This window comes from Chiloscyllium punctatum, chromosome 23 (genome assembly GCF_047496795.1).
Source record: "Chiloscyllium punctatum isolate Juve2018m chromosome 23, sChiPun1.3, whole genome shotgun sequence".
In the NCBI taxonomy this organism is placed as follows: domain Eukaryota; kingdom Metazoa; phylum Chordata; class Chondrichthyes; order Orectolobiformes; family Hemiscylliidae; genus Chiloscyllium; species Chiloscyllium punctatum.
Window position 1 is genome coordinate 53,369,868 of NC_092761.1, and position 15,050 is coordinate 53,384,917.

At 40.7% G+C, this 15,050-nt stretch overlaps 1 protein-coding gene across 8 annotated transcripts in view; it reads left to right on the top strand.

Moving 5' to 3' along the window:
* The window catches only part of arhgap32b (Rho GTPase activating protein 32b), a 572,293-nt gene that overhangs the window by 513,201 nt on the left and 44,042 nt on the right, over positions 1-15,050 (top strand). For all 8 annotated transcript variants that reach the window (XM_072593008.1, XM_072593005.1, XM_072593009.1 and 5 more), the window contains 2 exons: positions 6,217-6,366; positions 12,687-12,789. In XM_072593008.1, coding sequence (XP_072449109.1) covers positions 6,217-6,366; positions 12,687-12,789 — 253 coding nt within the window. The remainder of the gene's footprint in view (positions 1-6,216; positions 6,367-12,686; positions 12,790-15,050) is intronic.

A 15,050-nucleotide genomic window follows, 5' to 3' on the forward strand; every position in this document is an offset into this window, starting at 1 on the left:
ATGGTAACACCTTGCAAAACGTGTGGGTTACAGAGTAGGAAGTGCTGGATGTCTTGAAACGGTTAATGTTGGATAAATCCCCAGAACCTGGTCAGGTGTACCCGAAAACTGTCTGGGAAGCTAGAGAAGTGGTTGCTGAGCCTCTTGCTGAGATATTTGTATTATTGATAGTCACAGGTGAGGTGCCAGAAGACTGGAGGTTGGCTATCGCGGTGCCACGTTTGTTTAAGAAGGGTGGTAAGGACAAGCTAGGGAACTAGAGACCAGTGAGCCTGACGCGGTGGTGGGCAAGTTGTTGGAGGGAATCCTGAGGGACAGGATGTACATGTATTTGGAAAGGCAACATGGCTTTGTGCATGGAAAATCATGTCTCACAAACTTGATTGAGTTTTTTGAAGAAGTAAGAAAGAAGGTTGATGAGGGCAGAGCAGTAGATGTGATCTACATGGACTTCAGAAAGGCATTCGATAAGTTTCCCCATGGGAGACTGATTAGCAAGGTTAGATCTCATGAAATACAGGGAGAACTCGCCATTTGGATACAGAACTAGCTCAAAGGTAAAAGACAGAGGGTGGTGATGGAGGGTTGTTTTTCAGACTGGAGGTCTATGACCAGTGGAGTGCCAAAAGGATTGGTGCTTGGTCCTCTACCTTTTACATAAATGATTTGGATGCGAGCATAAGAGGTACAGGTAGTAAGTTTGCAGATGACACCAAAATTGGAGGTGTAGTGGACAGCGAAGAGGGTTACCTCAGATTACAACAGGATCTCGACCAGATGAGCCAGTGGGCTGAGAAGTGGCAGGTGGAGTTTAATTCAGATAAATGCGAGGTGCTGCATTTTGGGAAAGCAAATCTTAACAGGACTTATACACTTAATGGAAAGGTCCTAGGGAGTGTTGCTGAACAAAGAGACCTTGGAGTACAGGTTCATAGCTCCTTGAAAGTGGAGTCGCAGGTAGATAGGATAGTGAAGAAGGCGTTGGGTATGCTTTCCTTTATTGGTCAGAGTACTGAGTACAGGAGATGGGAGGTCATGTTGCGTCTGTACAGGACATTGGTTAGGCCACTGTTGGAATATTGCGTGCAATTCTGGTCTCCTTCCTATCAGAAAGATGATGTGAAACTTGAAAGGGTTCAGAAAAGATTTACAAGGATGTTGCCAGGGTTGGAGGATTTGAGCTATAGGGAGAGGCTGAAGAGGCTGGGGCTGTTTTCCCTGGAGTGTCAGAGGCTGAGGGGTGACCTTTATAGAGGTTTACAAAATTATGAGGGGCATGGATAGGATAAATAGACAAAGTCTTTTCCCTGGGGTCGGGAGTCCAGAACTAGAGGGTTTAGGATGAGAGGGGAAAGGTATAAAAGAGTCCTAAGGGGCAACATTTTTACGGAGAGGGTAGTATGTGTATGGAATGAGCTGCCAGAGGAAGTGATGGAGACTGGTAAAGTTGCAACATCCAAAAGGCATTTGGATGGGTATATGAATAGGAAGGATATGGGCCGGGTGCTGGCAGGTGGGATAGATTGGGTTGGGATATCTGGTCGGCATGGACGGGTTGGACCGAAGGGTCTCTTTCCATGCTGTACATGTCTATGACTCTAAATATTTCTCAATGTATAAAAGATCAGTTGGGGAGTGGTAGTATTTGAAGGTGGTTTGTGTATACAGTTTAAATGAGTTAACCTGATAAGAGCGTGTGCATTGCCATTTGAAGTTAGGAACTTTTCACAAGCTCCACAAAAAATGCTCTTGTTTTTAATGTGTTAACAGTCTTTGGGAATCCATCTGACTGTAATAATTCTTCAAAGAGAGCTGCAGCAGAATGACATGATCTATGGTATTAACTACTTAAAATTAAAAATAAGATTTAAAAGTCCTCTAACTCTTAATAGCCAACTGCTCTTAACTCCTGCTGGAGATGGTTACGAAGTTATAATATCATTGGACTGTCGTTCCAGAGGTCCAGGAAAATTGTTATGGAGATACAGGTTCAAATCTCACTCCGCAACTGATTGAACTCAAAAAAAAAGATTGTGGCTATACGGACTGTTCCTTTTTGGAGGTATTTTCAGTCTTGCAGCTGATTTCCTCAAATTCTACAGGTGTTAATTGCTGTTTTATGAACTGTTGCATTGTAAAACCTGAAAGAGCTCAGCCACTGAATTGTAGATTTGCAGCTTTGGATCAGAAACCTGCCTGGCTAGGCCTCATCCCAAATTGAAGGGTTTCTCAAATCCCACACTGACCTTCTGTGGGTTCAAGGGCTTTTGCCCGAAATGTCGATTTTGCTGCTCCTTGGATGCTGCCTGAACTGCTGTGCTCTTCCAGCACCACTGATCCAGAATCTAGTTTCCAGCATCTGCAGTCATTGGTTTTACCAGGACAGAGCATAACAGTCAGCGAGAGTGTTACAGAGGGAGGTGGTGAGTGGGAGGGTCATGGAGGGAGGAGGTGTGTATTTATAGAATGAAGAGGGAAGTGGGAGGATCATGAAGGGAAGCAGGGAGCATAAAACCATTTGTATGCTATATCCAGCAAATCTTTGGGCATACTGAATTCGAAGTAAACGCTATGCCAGGCAAGTGGTCAGACAGATACAGCATTGATTTTATTGGGAACTACAGAGTCATAGATGAAGGTGTGTGTGTGGATTCAAGAGAGGAAATCCGTTAATACTTGGGCAGTATGAACAGTGATTTAAGGGTTTATTTAATTGCAGAAGTGTACTTTCTCTACTTTGCAACTAAATACATTTTTCAAATGGAATGATGACTTGATTTCATCCAGACAGGGATTTTGAAATTATGTCCACTGTTTCTTGCCTTGCCTTTACTTCAGTTCTAGTGTGGTAAGCAGGGTACAGTTAAGTGTAGGCATGACCCTTTAGACACTTTAAAATGGACATTACTTTTCGTATGTTCAAAGCTCCTGTTTATTCCTTTCATTCCATTTGTGCATCATCTTCTATGTTGCATGACCCACAGCATTTTTGAAGCACTGTAAACACTTCCTCACATGGTTACTTTAATCAGTTAGAATCATAGAATCAAGTCCATTTGACCCTCCAAAGAGCACCACACCCAGATCCACCCCTGTACCCTATCCCCATAACCTTGAATTTACTACTTTCCAATAAAGGAAAGAGTTTAGAGAGAAATCCAGAGTTTCTGGTGTTTCGTTATGTTGAGTGTAAGTGATAAAATCACAATTAGCGATCTTAACTGTATTGGGGAAAAAAAACAAAAGAGTGGCAGAAACTGGAAATCCGAACCAAAATCAGAAACTGCTGGAAAAACTCAGTAGGTCTGGCAACATCTGTGAAGAGAAGTCAGTTAATGTTTCAAGACCATATAAAATTTGGAGACCTATCAGATAATCAGAGGGTTAGATAGGGTGGACAGTGAGAGCCTTTTTCCTCGGTTGGTGATGACCAGCACGAGGGGACATAGCTATAAATTGTGGGGTGATAGATATAGGACAAATGTCAAAGGTAGTTTCTTCACTCAGAAAGTAGTAGGGCGTGGAACGCCCTGCCTGCAACCGTAGTAGACTCACCAGCTTTGAGGGCATTTAAATGGTCATTGGATAAACTTATGGATGAAAATCGAATTGTGTAGGTTAGATGGGCTTCAGATTAGTTCCACAGTTTGGCACAATATCAAAGGCCGAAGGCCTGTGCTGCACTGTTATGTTCTATGTTCAGTGATTCTTCAGTTCTGCCAGACCTGCTGAATTTTTTACAGCAATTTCTGTTTTTGTTAACTCTCTGTTGGTAGTTGGAGTAAGTATTAAGTGCTTGTCATAACTGGCATTTGATCATTTGTGAAAAATACCTATTGGAATGAAGTCAGCACTGAATCACTAACCTTCAAGTAAAAATTAGCGTGAATATGTACAACTAATATTTCAAGACAAATTCAATCAAAGCCTCTATATTCTGTGTCAAGGTTTCCTAATTGTTCCGAAGGGTCAGTGGACCCAAACAATTAGCTCTGCTTTCTTTCCAAAGATGTTGCCAGACCTGCTGAGTTTTTATAGCTATTTGTTTTTGTTTCTGATTTCCAGCATCTGCAGTTCTTTGCTTTTTTTTCTCTTCTTGTATGATTATATTACACATCGATACATTTATCCTTTAGGCTGCCAACTGTTTACTCATTCGTGCGTGTCTTTTGATAAAACAATCAGATGGTTGATGACTTCTATATACCCATTCCTAAAGATGTTATGGACTTTATGGTGGTATTTATGCCACTTAATTAGAATGCTTCATAAATTACTCATGGTGTAGACAGAGTGCCTGATTAAGTTTTGCAATCTGTATCCCTACTGCCTAGGAAGGTAATGGTAATATTACTGGACTAGGCAAGCTGAACCCCAGGCTAATGTTTTGGGGAGATGGGTTGGTTCAAAATTCCATCATCGTAAAGAGTGAAATTCAAATTTAATTAAAAAAAACTGACCTAATGATGATCCAACTGTCTTAAAAAAAACTTCTCGCATATACTTTAGGGCAGTCCAGTAACCTTACCCGGTTGAGCCTGTATGTGACTTAAGGCTGTCAGCAATGTGATTAACTCTTCATTTCCGTCTGAGCAATTCAGGATTGGTATTGAATTTTGGCTTAGCCAGCATTGCCATGAATGAATAAAAACACTAAAGCTATGTCACCTTCCTTTGAGATTAACTGGGATTGGAATAACACTATCATGGGATTGTAGGTTTGAATTCCAGAATTACTTGGCTTAATATTCAAACTAATGCATTTAAAAGCCTATAAACCTGACTCCTAATTTTAAGTTCCACTTTAATCTGATCAATTGCACCCCTTCCAAATTCCATAGGATTCCAAAAGAATTCATCACCAAGCATTTTTCAGACCAGAGATACATTTTGTTCAGTTTTGATAGTTTACCTCTTTCATCCGCTGGCTCTTACTGATAACAAATTAGTACTGGAACCAATCTTTTCTCAGTGTTGTGTTTATTTATCATGTTAAAGATAATGACTATACCTCCTAATTTAACAATTCCATGCTTTTAAGTGTTCTGTCCTTTGGATCAACATGTTGTAACACATCTTCAGGGCAGGTGAAACTTGAATGTGGATTTTCTGGCCCTAATGTAGGGAAGGGAACTCACACTGTATGCAGGAGTCTAAATCTTTTAAAAATAAGAGATCCACAGCATAGTCCTCTCTAAATTGACCTTTATTTTGTTATTATCACCTATTTAAGGTACAGTATCTACTTGCACTTTTGTGCCTTTCTGAATGACTGTCACAAGATCATCAATCTTTCACTTGCACTGTCTGAGGGTCTTCTCCCTTCAGTCAGGTGCACATGAACATCTGGGATGTAAGAGTCATTTCCAGATTCACTATTGCTTCTTGCACTTTTTTCTTACTCACTACTCTTTTAATCATTCTGCCAATCCTCCTTTGACCATCAGAGCTGAAAATGTGTTGCTGGAAAAGCGCAGCAGGTCAGGCAGCATCCAAGGAGCAGGAGAATCAACATTTCGGGCATGAGCCCTTCTTCCTGAATAGGAAAAGGTTTGGAAGAATAAAGGCCAGGAATAGACAAGTGGTACTAGTTTAATTTGGGATTATGTTTGACGTGGTCTGGTTGGATCAAAGGGTCTGTTTCCATACTAAGAGACTCTAACTCTGACATAATCCATTTATGCATTAACTTCATATCCAATACAGAAACAGCACCTCTGTATTCTATAAACTTCTATACCTTCATTTTTGCATGTTTTCTCCACCAATTTTTTTTTTTCCCATATTCTACAGTTCAAACCCACAGGTATTAAAGAACTTTGTTGCCCAGCCATCTCTCCCAACCACAGTCACTTCTGGGCCCACTACCTTTACCCACTGGATCATCAAGAACGCTTGTTCAATTAAGTTTCTTTCCACTTCATTCTTTCCTGTTCATCTGGATATCGTAGCAATACAGTAGTGTTTGAGGACTTTAGCTATCCAACACCACAAAGGCCAGCAATTATGCCTGAGACTTTCCGACCTTCCTGTCTGTACGATTTGATAATATGTAAGAAGTGTCTTCATACATTGAATTATTGTGTAGCCTGTGTATCCTGATTGTAATGTACCTTTTTTTCAAAGGCAGAGACACTGTACTTCTGTCAAAGGTTCACATTAATGTGAAACCCAAATATACTAAATTTCTTTTTCTTCCTTTTGTTTTTGTTCCAGTTTCAAAAAAACATGGTAAACTCATCACCTTCTTGCGCACCTTCATGAAGTCACGGCCAACCAAACAGAAGCTGAAACAGCGAGGAATCCTGAAGGAACGTGTGTTTGGCTGTGACCTGGGTGAACACCTGCTCAACTCTGGTCATGATGGTATGTCTGAAAAGTGCAGAGGTGTTTATAGCAAATATTTAACCGGTATTTACGTTTGTGCAGCTGCTATTGTGTTGTACATCCTTAGTTTATCTGTTGAGTTATAGCTACATATTAAACTATATCCATGACCTCTTTGAGACTCTGATGTGAGTGACACATATTGATAATTAGTGCTGTGGATTCTGATAAACATAAGAGATAGAAGTTCAATTTGGAAATACTTTACTATGTTTATCATAGAATCGTAGAAAGATAACACAAAAAGAGGCCATTCAGCCAATTATCTATAAGAATATTTGGAGAATCTCATTGCACGAGCTTTTCTCCACAGCACTGCAAGTGTTTTCGGACTGGTTTCATATCTAACTGCTTCTGAAAGCCACAACTGAATCTGCCTCTATCACAATCATGGGCAATACATTATTTGCTATGTAAAACTGTTTTACATTTAAGCCTCCTGGAGAGGCTTAAACCAGAGATTAATGGGAGCAGTATCTTTCTATCTATTTTGTCGACACTTCTCTTAATTATGAATGCATCAAATTTCCTATCAGCCTTCTCTTCACTTAAGAAAACAATTCCAGGTAGGCAACTTAAATGCCTTATCTGAAGTTTTTGATCCTTGGAACTGTTCTTGAGTATCTTCCCTGCAGTTTCTTTCTAAACCTTTACAGAATTGGACATCGTAATCTTGTTGAGGATAATCTCATGTTTTATAAAGATGTCTCATAACTTTTATACTCTGTGCCTCTCTGTATAAAGCCTACAGTCTTATTGGCCTTTTTCAACCTTGTTCTCATTTTGTCCTGCCACTTCCAATGATCTGTGTAAATTTGGCTTCCAACTTTCTTAAATTCCCTCTTCTGTTTCTCATAGGAAGGGTATGGAAAATGGAAGATAATTGAGCCTCACTATTCCAAAAGCCATCACAAATATATCCAATTAAAACAATTCACCTGATTTCAGTTGCTGTCCAGGACAAAAGTAAATCATGCCAGTTTTAATCAATAACAAGTTGTAACTTTTTTTAAAAAATAGACTTATTCCTTAACAAATGGCAAAACAATGGATTACAAGCTCCTACTATGCAGCTTCAGCTGTACTCCTTTACAACACTAAATGTGCATGTGTTCATGAAGTTTGACAAAAAAAAACTAATGGCTTGACACAAAAGCTATGGTCAGGGACAAAACTCTGTGGATAGAGTCCAAGCTACACAAGTGGGATGAATTGTTTTTCCATTTCTGCTGACTTTTATTTTAGCAACAATGTCACAATATTGTCCATTGTGTGATGGTCAATATTTGATGAAAGAGCCAATTAGATAGATCTGGATTTTTTTTCATGTACTACAATTCATTCTTTTCAGAGTCCCTGACTGTTATTTTTACTGTCAAAGAGAGAAAGTGAGAGAGATGTTTTTGAATGCAGGTTCCTGGATGTTGAGATGTACTGCCTTACAACATAAAAAGCAAATTTAAAGGGTATTGTTAAGCAGTTTTTCCTTAACTCAGGACTCCTGGTTCTAACCTGTCTTATAAAGTATCAACAGTACTGCTCCATAAAGTAACGCATATGCCACCATTCAATCCCACTTGTAAAGAAAGCTCTTCAGACTTTAGCTATTTATCAGTATTCAAATATTAGTCCAAAAAGGAAAAAACTGTGGTCCTTACATTTTGCACTTGTCTGTATTTTCATTTGCCACATATCATCCATTTCACCAGCCTTTCGATGGCCTCTTCATATTTAATACAATCCTACTCACTGTTCAAAATATTTCCAAATTTTGAAATTGTGCCCTGTATATCCCCAGGTCCAGTCAAAACATAGACCACTAAAAAAATTGGTACTGTTAGTAGTTATCCCTACAGGATTCAGTTGTTTACCTTCCTCCAGACTGAAAATACTGTTACAACTGTTCTGTTTTCTGCCACTCAGGCCATTCTGTATCTAAGCTGTTTCTGTCCCTTTGAGCCCATTTTGTGGCACTTCATCAAATCTTTTCTTGGAAATTCATATGCACTGCATTAATAGCATTACCTCATTTGAACATTTTGAAACAAGCTCTTATATAATTCACAATAATCCAGTTGACTGTTAATTTTGTCTCAAATATTATTTTCTAAAAGCTTTCCCACCAGGGAAGCTAAATTGATTGGCTGCTGTTACTAAGTATATCCCAGCACTCTTTTTCTAAACAAGGGTGTAGCATTTGCATTATTCCAGTTCTCTGGCACCAACCCTGTATCTGAGGAGGAGTTAGAAGATAATTACTAGGTTTTATCCTTAATTCTGTCCATATCCTCAGATAAATCACATTTGACCCCAGTGATCTATTTGAAGTACACCCAATCTTATTTATTTGCTTATGGTGTACAGATGTCACTTGAGAGTCCAGCATTTATTTCCCATCCGTAAGTGCCTTTGTAAAGGTGATAGTGAGCTGCTTTCTAGAACCACTGTAGTTTATGGTGGTGTAGGTGCACCCACAATGCTTTAGGAGTTCCAGAATTTTGACCTAGCACTAGTGAAGGAGTACTGCATGGATCCAAGTCAAGATGGTAATTGAAGAAGAGCTTGCAGATAGTGTGCTCCCATGCATCTTTGCCCTTGTCATTCTAGGTGGTATTACTCGTGGGTTTGGAATGCGTTTTTGAAAGCACCTTGATTAATTGCTGCAGTGTGTCTCAGCAATTTTTTTAGCCTACTTAAAATCTCAGCTATCTCATCTATCACTATGACTTTTAAAATTCCTCTGTGTCCTTACTGCTCCCTGTCTTTGTAACGTCCTTCAGCCCTGCCACCTGTAAAATATCTGAGCTGCTCTATTTCTAGTGTATTGCACATCCTGATTTTAACTGCTGCACCTTTTGGCAGCCGTACCTTCAGCTGTCTGAGCCCAAACATTGGGATTCTTTCGCTAAACATCTTGACCTCTCTTTCCCATGTTAAAGTGGTGCTTAAAACATGGCTATTTGACTAAGCTGTTAGAACCCTGTCCCTATGTTGCTCGGTCACAGTTGCCTGTGAAGCACCTTATGTTTGATTGTGTCAATGAAAGTTGTTGTCATCACCAAAAGAGTTGGTGTTTGTGCCAGGAGAGCTGGCTTGTTTTTCTGTACTATTTTGAAGACCTGCGAGCCAAACAGACAAAACTTGTTGATAAGTACGCCTGAAAAGAATGATCTTGCAATCATAGAGATGTACAGCACGAAAGTAAACCCTTTGGTCCAACTCATCCATGTCGACCAGATATCCTACCTTAATCTAGTCCACTTGCCAGCACTTGGCCCATATCCCTTTAAACCCTTCCTATTCACACTCCATCCAGATGCCTTTTAAATGTTGTAATTTTACCATCACTTCCTTTGGCATCTCATTCCAAACGGGTACCACCCTTAGCGTGAAAACAATTTGCCTTCGGTCCCTTTTAAATTTTTCCCTTCTCACCTCAAACTTCTGCCCTCTACTTCTGGATTCCCCATCCCGAGGAAAAAGGCTTTATAACCCTCTATAAGGTCACCCCTCAGCCTCCGATGCTCCAGGGAAAACAGCCCCAGCCTACTCAACTTCTCCCTATAGCTCAAATCCTCCAACCATGGCAACATTCTTGGGGCAGCATGGTGGCTCATTGGTTAGCACTGCTGCCTCACAGCATCAGGGACCCGGGTTCAATTCCCGCCTTGGGCATCTCTCTGTGTGGAGTTTGCACATTCTCCCGGTGTGTCTGCATGGGTTTCCTCCAGGTTTTCCGGTTTCCTCCCACAGTCCAAAGATGTGCAGGTTGGGTGAATTGGCCAGGCTAAATTGTCCGTAGTGTTAGGTGGATTAGTCAGGGGTAAATATAGGGGGGGTGGGTTTCTCTTCGGAGGGTCGGTGTGGACTTGTTGGGCCGAAGGGCCTGTTTCTACACTGTAGCTAATCTAATCTAATCTAAATCTTTTCTGAACCCTTTCAAGTTTCACAATATCCTTCTGATAAGAGGGAGAACAGAATTGCACACAACATTCCAAAAGTGGCTTAACGAATGTCCTGTTCAGCTGCAACATGACCTCACAACTCTTATACTCAATGCTCTGACCAATAAAGGAAAGCATACCAAATGCCTACTTCACTATCCTGTCTACCTGCAACTCTACTTTCCAGGAACTATGAGCCTGCACTCCAAGATCTCTTTATTCAGTAACACTACCCAGGGCCTTTCCGTTAAGTGCATAGACCTTGTCTGATTTGCTTTCCCAAAATGCAGCACCTCTCATTTATCTAAATTAAACTGCATCTGCCACTTCTCAGCCCATTAGCCCATCTGATCAAGATTCTGTTGTACTCTGAGGTAACCTTCTTCGCTGTCCACTACACCTCCAATTTTGGTGACATCTGCAAACTTATTAACTATACCTCCTATATTCACATCCAAATCATTTATATAAATGAGAAAAAGCAGTGGACCCAACACTGAGTCTTGGGTCACAGGACACCAGCTTGAAAGGCAACCCTCCACCAACACCACCCTCTGTCTTCTACCTTTTGAGCCAGTTCTGTGTCTAAATGGCTAGTTCTCCCTGGATTCCATGAGATCTAACCTTGCTAACCAGTCTACCGTGAGGAATCTTGTCAAACCTTACTGAAGTCCATGTAGATGAGATCCACCGCTCTGCCCTCATTAATCCTCTTTATTAGTACTTCAAAAAAACTCAACCAAGTTCATCAGACATGATTTCCCATGCACAAAGCCATGTTGACTATCCCTAATCAGTCCTTGCCTTTGCAAATACATGGAAATCCTGTCCCTCAGGATTTCCTCCAACAGCTTGAGGGGTGGCACAGTGGCTCAGTGGTTAGCACTGCTGCCTCACAGCCAAAGTTTGATTCCAGCCTTGGGCATTCCAGCCTTGCACATTCTCTCGTGTGTGTGTGTGGCTTTCCTCCTGGTGCTCCGGTTTCCTCCCACAGTTCAAAGATGTGCAAGTTAGGTGAATTGGCCAAACAAAATTGCCCATAGTGTTCAGGAATGTGTAGATTAGCTGCATTAATCATGGGAAATATAAAGTAGTAGGTAGGGTAATGGGTCTGAGTGGGACACTCTTTGAAGGGTCGGTGTGGACATTTTGGGCCAAAGGGCCTGTTTCCACACTGTAGGAATTCCTAATTCTAATTCTAAACTTGTCCACCACCGATGTTAGGCTCACCGGTCTATAGTTCCCTAGCTTTTCCTTACCACCTTTCTTAAATAGTGGCACCACATTAGCCAACCTCTAGTCTTCTGGCACCTCATCAGTGATACAAATATCTCAGCATGCCGCCCAGCAATCACTTTCCTAGCTTCCCACAAGAGTTCTAGGGCACACTTGATCAGGTCCTGGGGATTTATCCATTTTTGTGTTTTAAGACATTCAGAGCCACCACCTCCATAATATGCACACTTTTCAAGATGTCATCATCTATTTTCCCACATTCTATATCTTCCATGTCCTTCTCCACAGTTAACACTGATGAAAAATACTTGTTTAGTATCTCCCCCCTTTTTGTGTGGTTCCACACATAGGCTGCCTTGCTGATCTTTGAGGGAACCTATTCTCTCCCTGACTGCCCTTTTCTCCTGAATGTATTTCTAAAATCGCTTTAGGATATTTGCTGATCTACAGACTCTGATTTATGAAAGCAAAGAACAAACAGTAACATTTATGGGAGACCCGAAAAAGCAAATTACAGCTCAACTGTCGCAACTCAGTTACTGTCTCACCAGCAGGTTCAATCTGATAACATTATTGTTCTGTAGCTGTCAGAATATACATGAGATAATGGTTGCCACTTGCCATCTATTTAACTCTAAAAGTACGTATTTGTTTCACTTGCACCTATCAGAATGAGTTTGTTTCTAATCTGTATATTGTGCTTGTCGTTTGGTTTCAGCTACAAGACCTTATTCCTTGCAGTCCTGAGCTTGTGTTGCGGTGCTTGTTTCTCCCACTGCGTAATGGTCTCCGCTGGTGCTTGATTTGATGTGGGAAATTCATTGTAAACATTGCTAAACCAATCTCCAACCAAGAAAATGTGATTGCCGAGTGTGATGTCAGCTTGACCATTGTCCCATGCTGAGCATCCAGACAGTTTCATGGAATAGACCTGAATTTGACTGGGGGAGCCTGTAGTTGATGACAATTACTTTGTGCAGTTAACTCTGCACAGACATTGTCTGTGGATAGAAAAATAAATTATTTACCTGATGGTGTGTAGATGTTTTTCCCTGCATATTTCTTGCTTTGAGCGTGCTTTTGTTTTCATGTTTATGATGAGTCTCCCCTTCTCTTCAGTCCCTCAGGTGCTCAAAAGCTGCACAGAGTTTATTGAGAGGCACGGAGTTGTGGACGGGATCTACCGACTTTCAGGAATTGCATCAAATATTCAGAAGCTGCGGTAAGTTTTTGATAGGAGAAGGGAGAGTTTGCCAGAGCAACAAACATCGTCTAACATCTTTCTGTAAGTCTTTTAAAACTGATTGCCAACTGGAGGCATATGTAGTTTGTGCATGAAATCAGGTGCATTGGTAGAGAATGCTGAGTACAGTACTGTCCTCTAGCTCTTTACAGTAAACTCAGCTGCTTCACTGTGCAGCTGTGTTAAGTGCAGACAAATACTTCCCATAGAATGGCGGGAAGTTGATGAGGTGTCTTCTAGGCTCCTATCCAATCTGCCTATTTGCTGCAAGGGTCTGTGGAGATCAAATATGAAGTGAGCTAGGCAGAATTAGCACACGAAAATTTCAAACACATAAATTGAGGGAATCTATCAACGAGCGTCAACCAGTAATCCAGGAGCAGATCATTCAGACACAAGGCTGAATATATTGTTCAATAAATCATGACTGACCTGTACCTTAACTTAATTTTCCCACTTTATTTCCATCGCTCTTAAGTCAAGACTGTCTTACACTTGAAATGTCAATTAACCTATTATCCACAGTTTTATTTTGTGGGAAGGCATTCCATTTTTCACTCCCATACGTCTGAAAAAGCTGCTTTCTGCAGAATGATTGAGCCCGAACATTAAGCTTAGAAAACAGAAGTGAATATACTTACGCAACTGTGCAGTTGGGCATCTGGGTTCAGGTAACAGCTTATGTTGCATTGGGGCTTTTTACAAAAATTTCACAAATGATTTTTCCCCTGTTTGATTTCCTGTTGCACCGTGTGGACTAGTTCCATGCTGCCTGTCATTCTCCACTCCTCCTTGGAAGCATTGCAGTATAAATCTTTTCTTCTTGCAGTATTGCTTGTTCCAATTTTACCATGTCCCCTTGAGGGCTTTGTTTCAAGGTTCTATTGGATTTGACCACTGTCTTGAAAGAAGCCAAGACCACGGCTTCCTTTCATTAATTTCCCTATTCACTGGATATATTACTAAGTGCCTGCATTGCAATAAAACATCCCAAGATTCTTCACAAGAAAGTATCAGACAGCTGAAGTCAAAGTCATTAGCAGATTGAAAATGAGGAAAAGGCTAGAGATAGCATAAAGCAGATTGTTTTGGGAGGTTATAGGGTTGAAGAGCGAAAGGACAGAAAGAGTTGAGACTGAATATTCCTGAAGAAGGGCTCATGCCCGATACGTCGATTCTCATTCTCCTTGGATGCTGCCTGACCTACTGCACTTTTCCAGCAATACATTTTCAGCTCTGATCTCCAACATCTGCAGTCCTCACTTTCTCCACTGAATATTTCACACAAGATTAAGAATTTTAAGTTTCAGATTTTTTTTAGACTAGGTGTAAATGTAGGCCAGCAGCAATGAGTGAGTGTGACCTGAAGATAAATGCAGATTAGAGAACCTAACATCTATATTGGATAAGCTTGTGCAGGTCATTACAGAAGAAAATTATTTCTGTGTAACTGAATTTTCAATGGTATCAAGGTTAAGGAAGGGGAGAAACTAAGAACTTGTATTTCTGTGTATGTATGCAGCCCATGTTTGTAACCAAACCAGCTATGGTGTGGTTATAAGAATGGAATTACTGTGCAGTTTACCACATTGTCATTTGCCTGTATGGACAAATGAGTGGATGAGATCTAGCCCAGCACAGAGAAATTCAAACCTCTGTGAGGACTTTGAACACAGCATGGCTGAGCACTTAAGAAGGACTGCAACATTGAACATCTAACTTTTGCTTTGTACCTAAGATGGCACTGGGAGTGGCAACATTATACACTTTTCACTGTACAGGTGTATCCCTGTCCTTGAGTGCACGTGACAATAAAATTTATTTCTAATTATTTGGATTTCAACCAAAACGTTAGCTGGATTTTGCGTGTTATTCCTCTTCCCTCTCGTTATTAAAGCAATTTGTTCCACATTTCCTGAAGTTGTTTGACATTGTATGGGCCATACGATCTGTAGCTTTACTGAAAGCATCAGGATAAATATTGGATCCTTACTCCTGATTCCTTGAGAACCAGACTGGAAACTGATATGAGTCAAACCATTGACTATATGATCTTGCAAGAAACAAAACTCACATATTAATAAATTTCAGTCCAAGTCAAATTCTGAAGCAGCGAATTTTATTGATGCGTAATTGCAAGAACGGGTGCCTAATGAGTAAGCACCTCGATCTGAGGGTTACATTCTGATTTATGCAGTTCAGCTGTATCGCTAGGTCCTCCCCTTTCACCCCATTGGTTA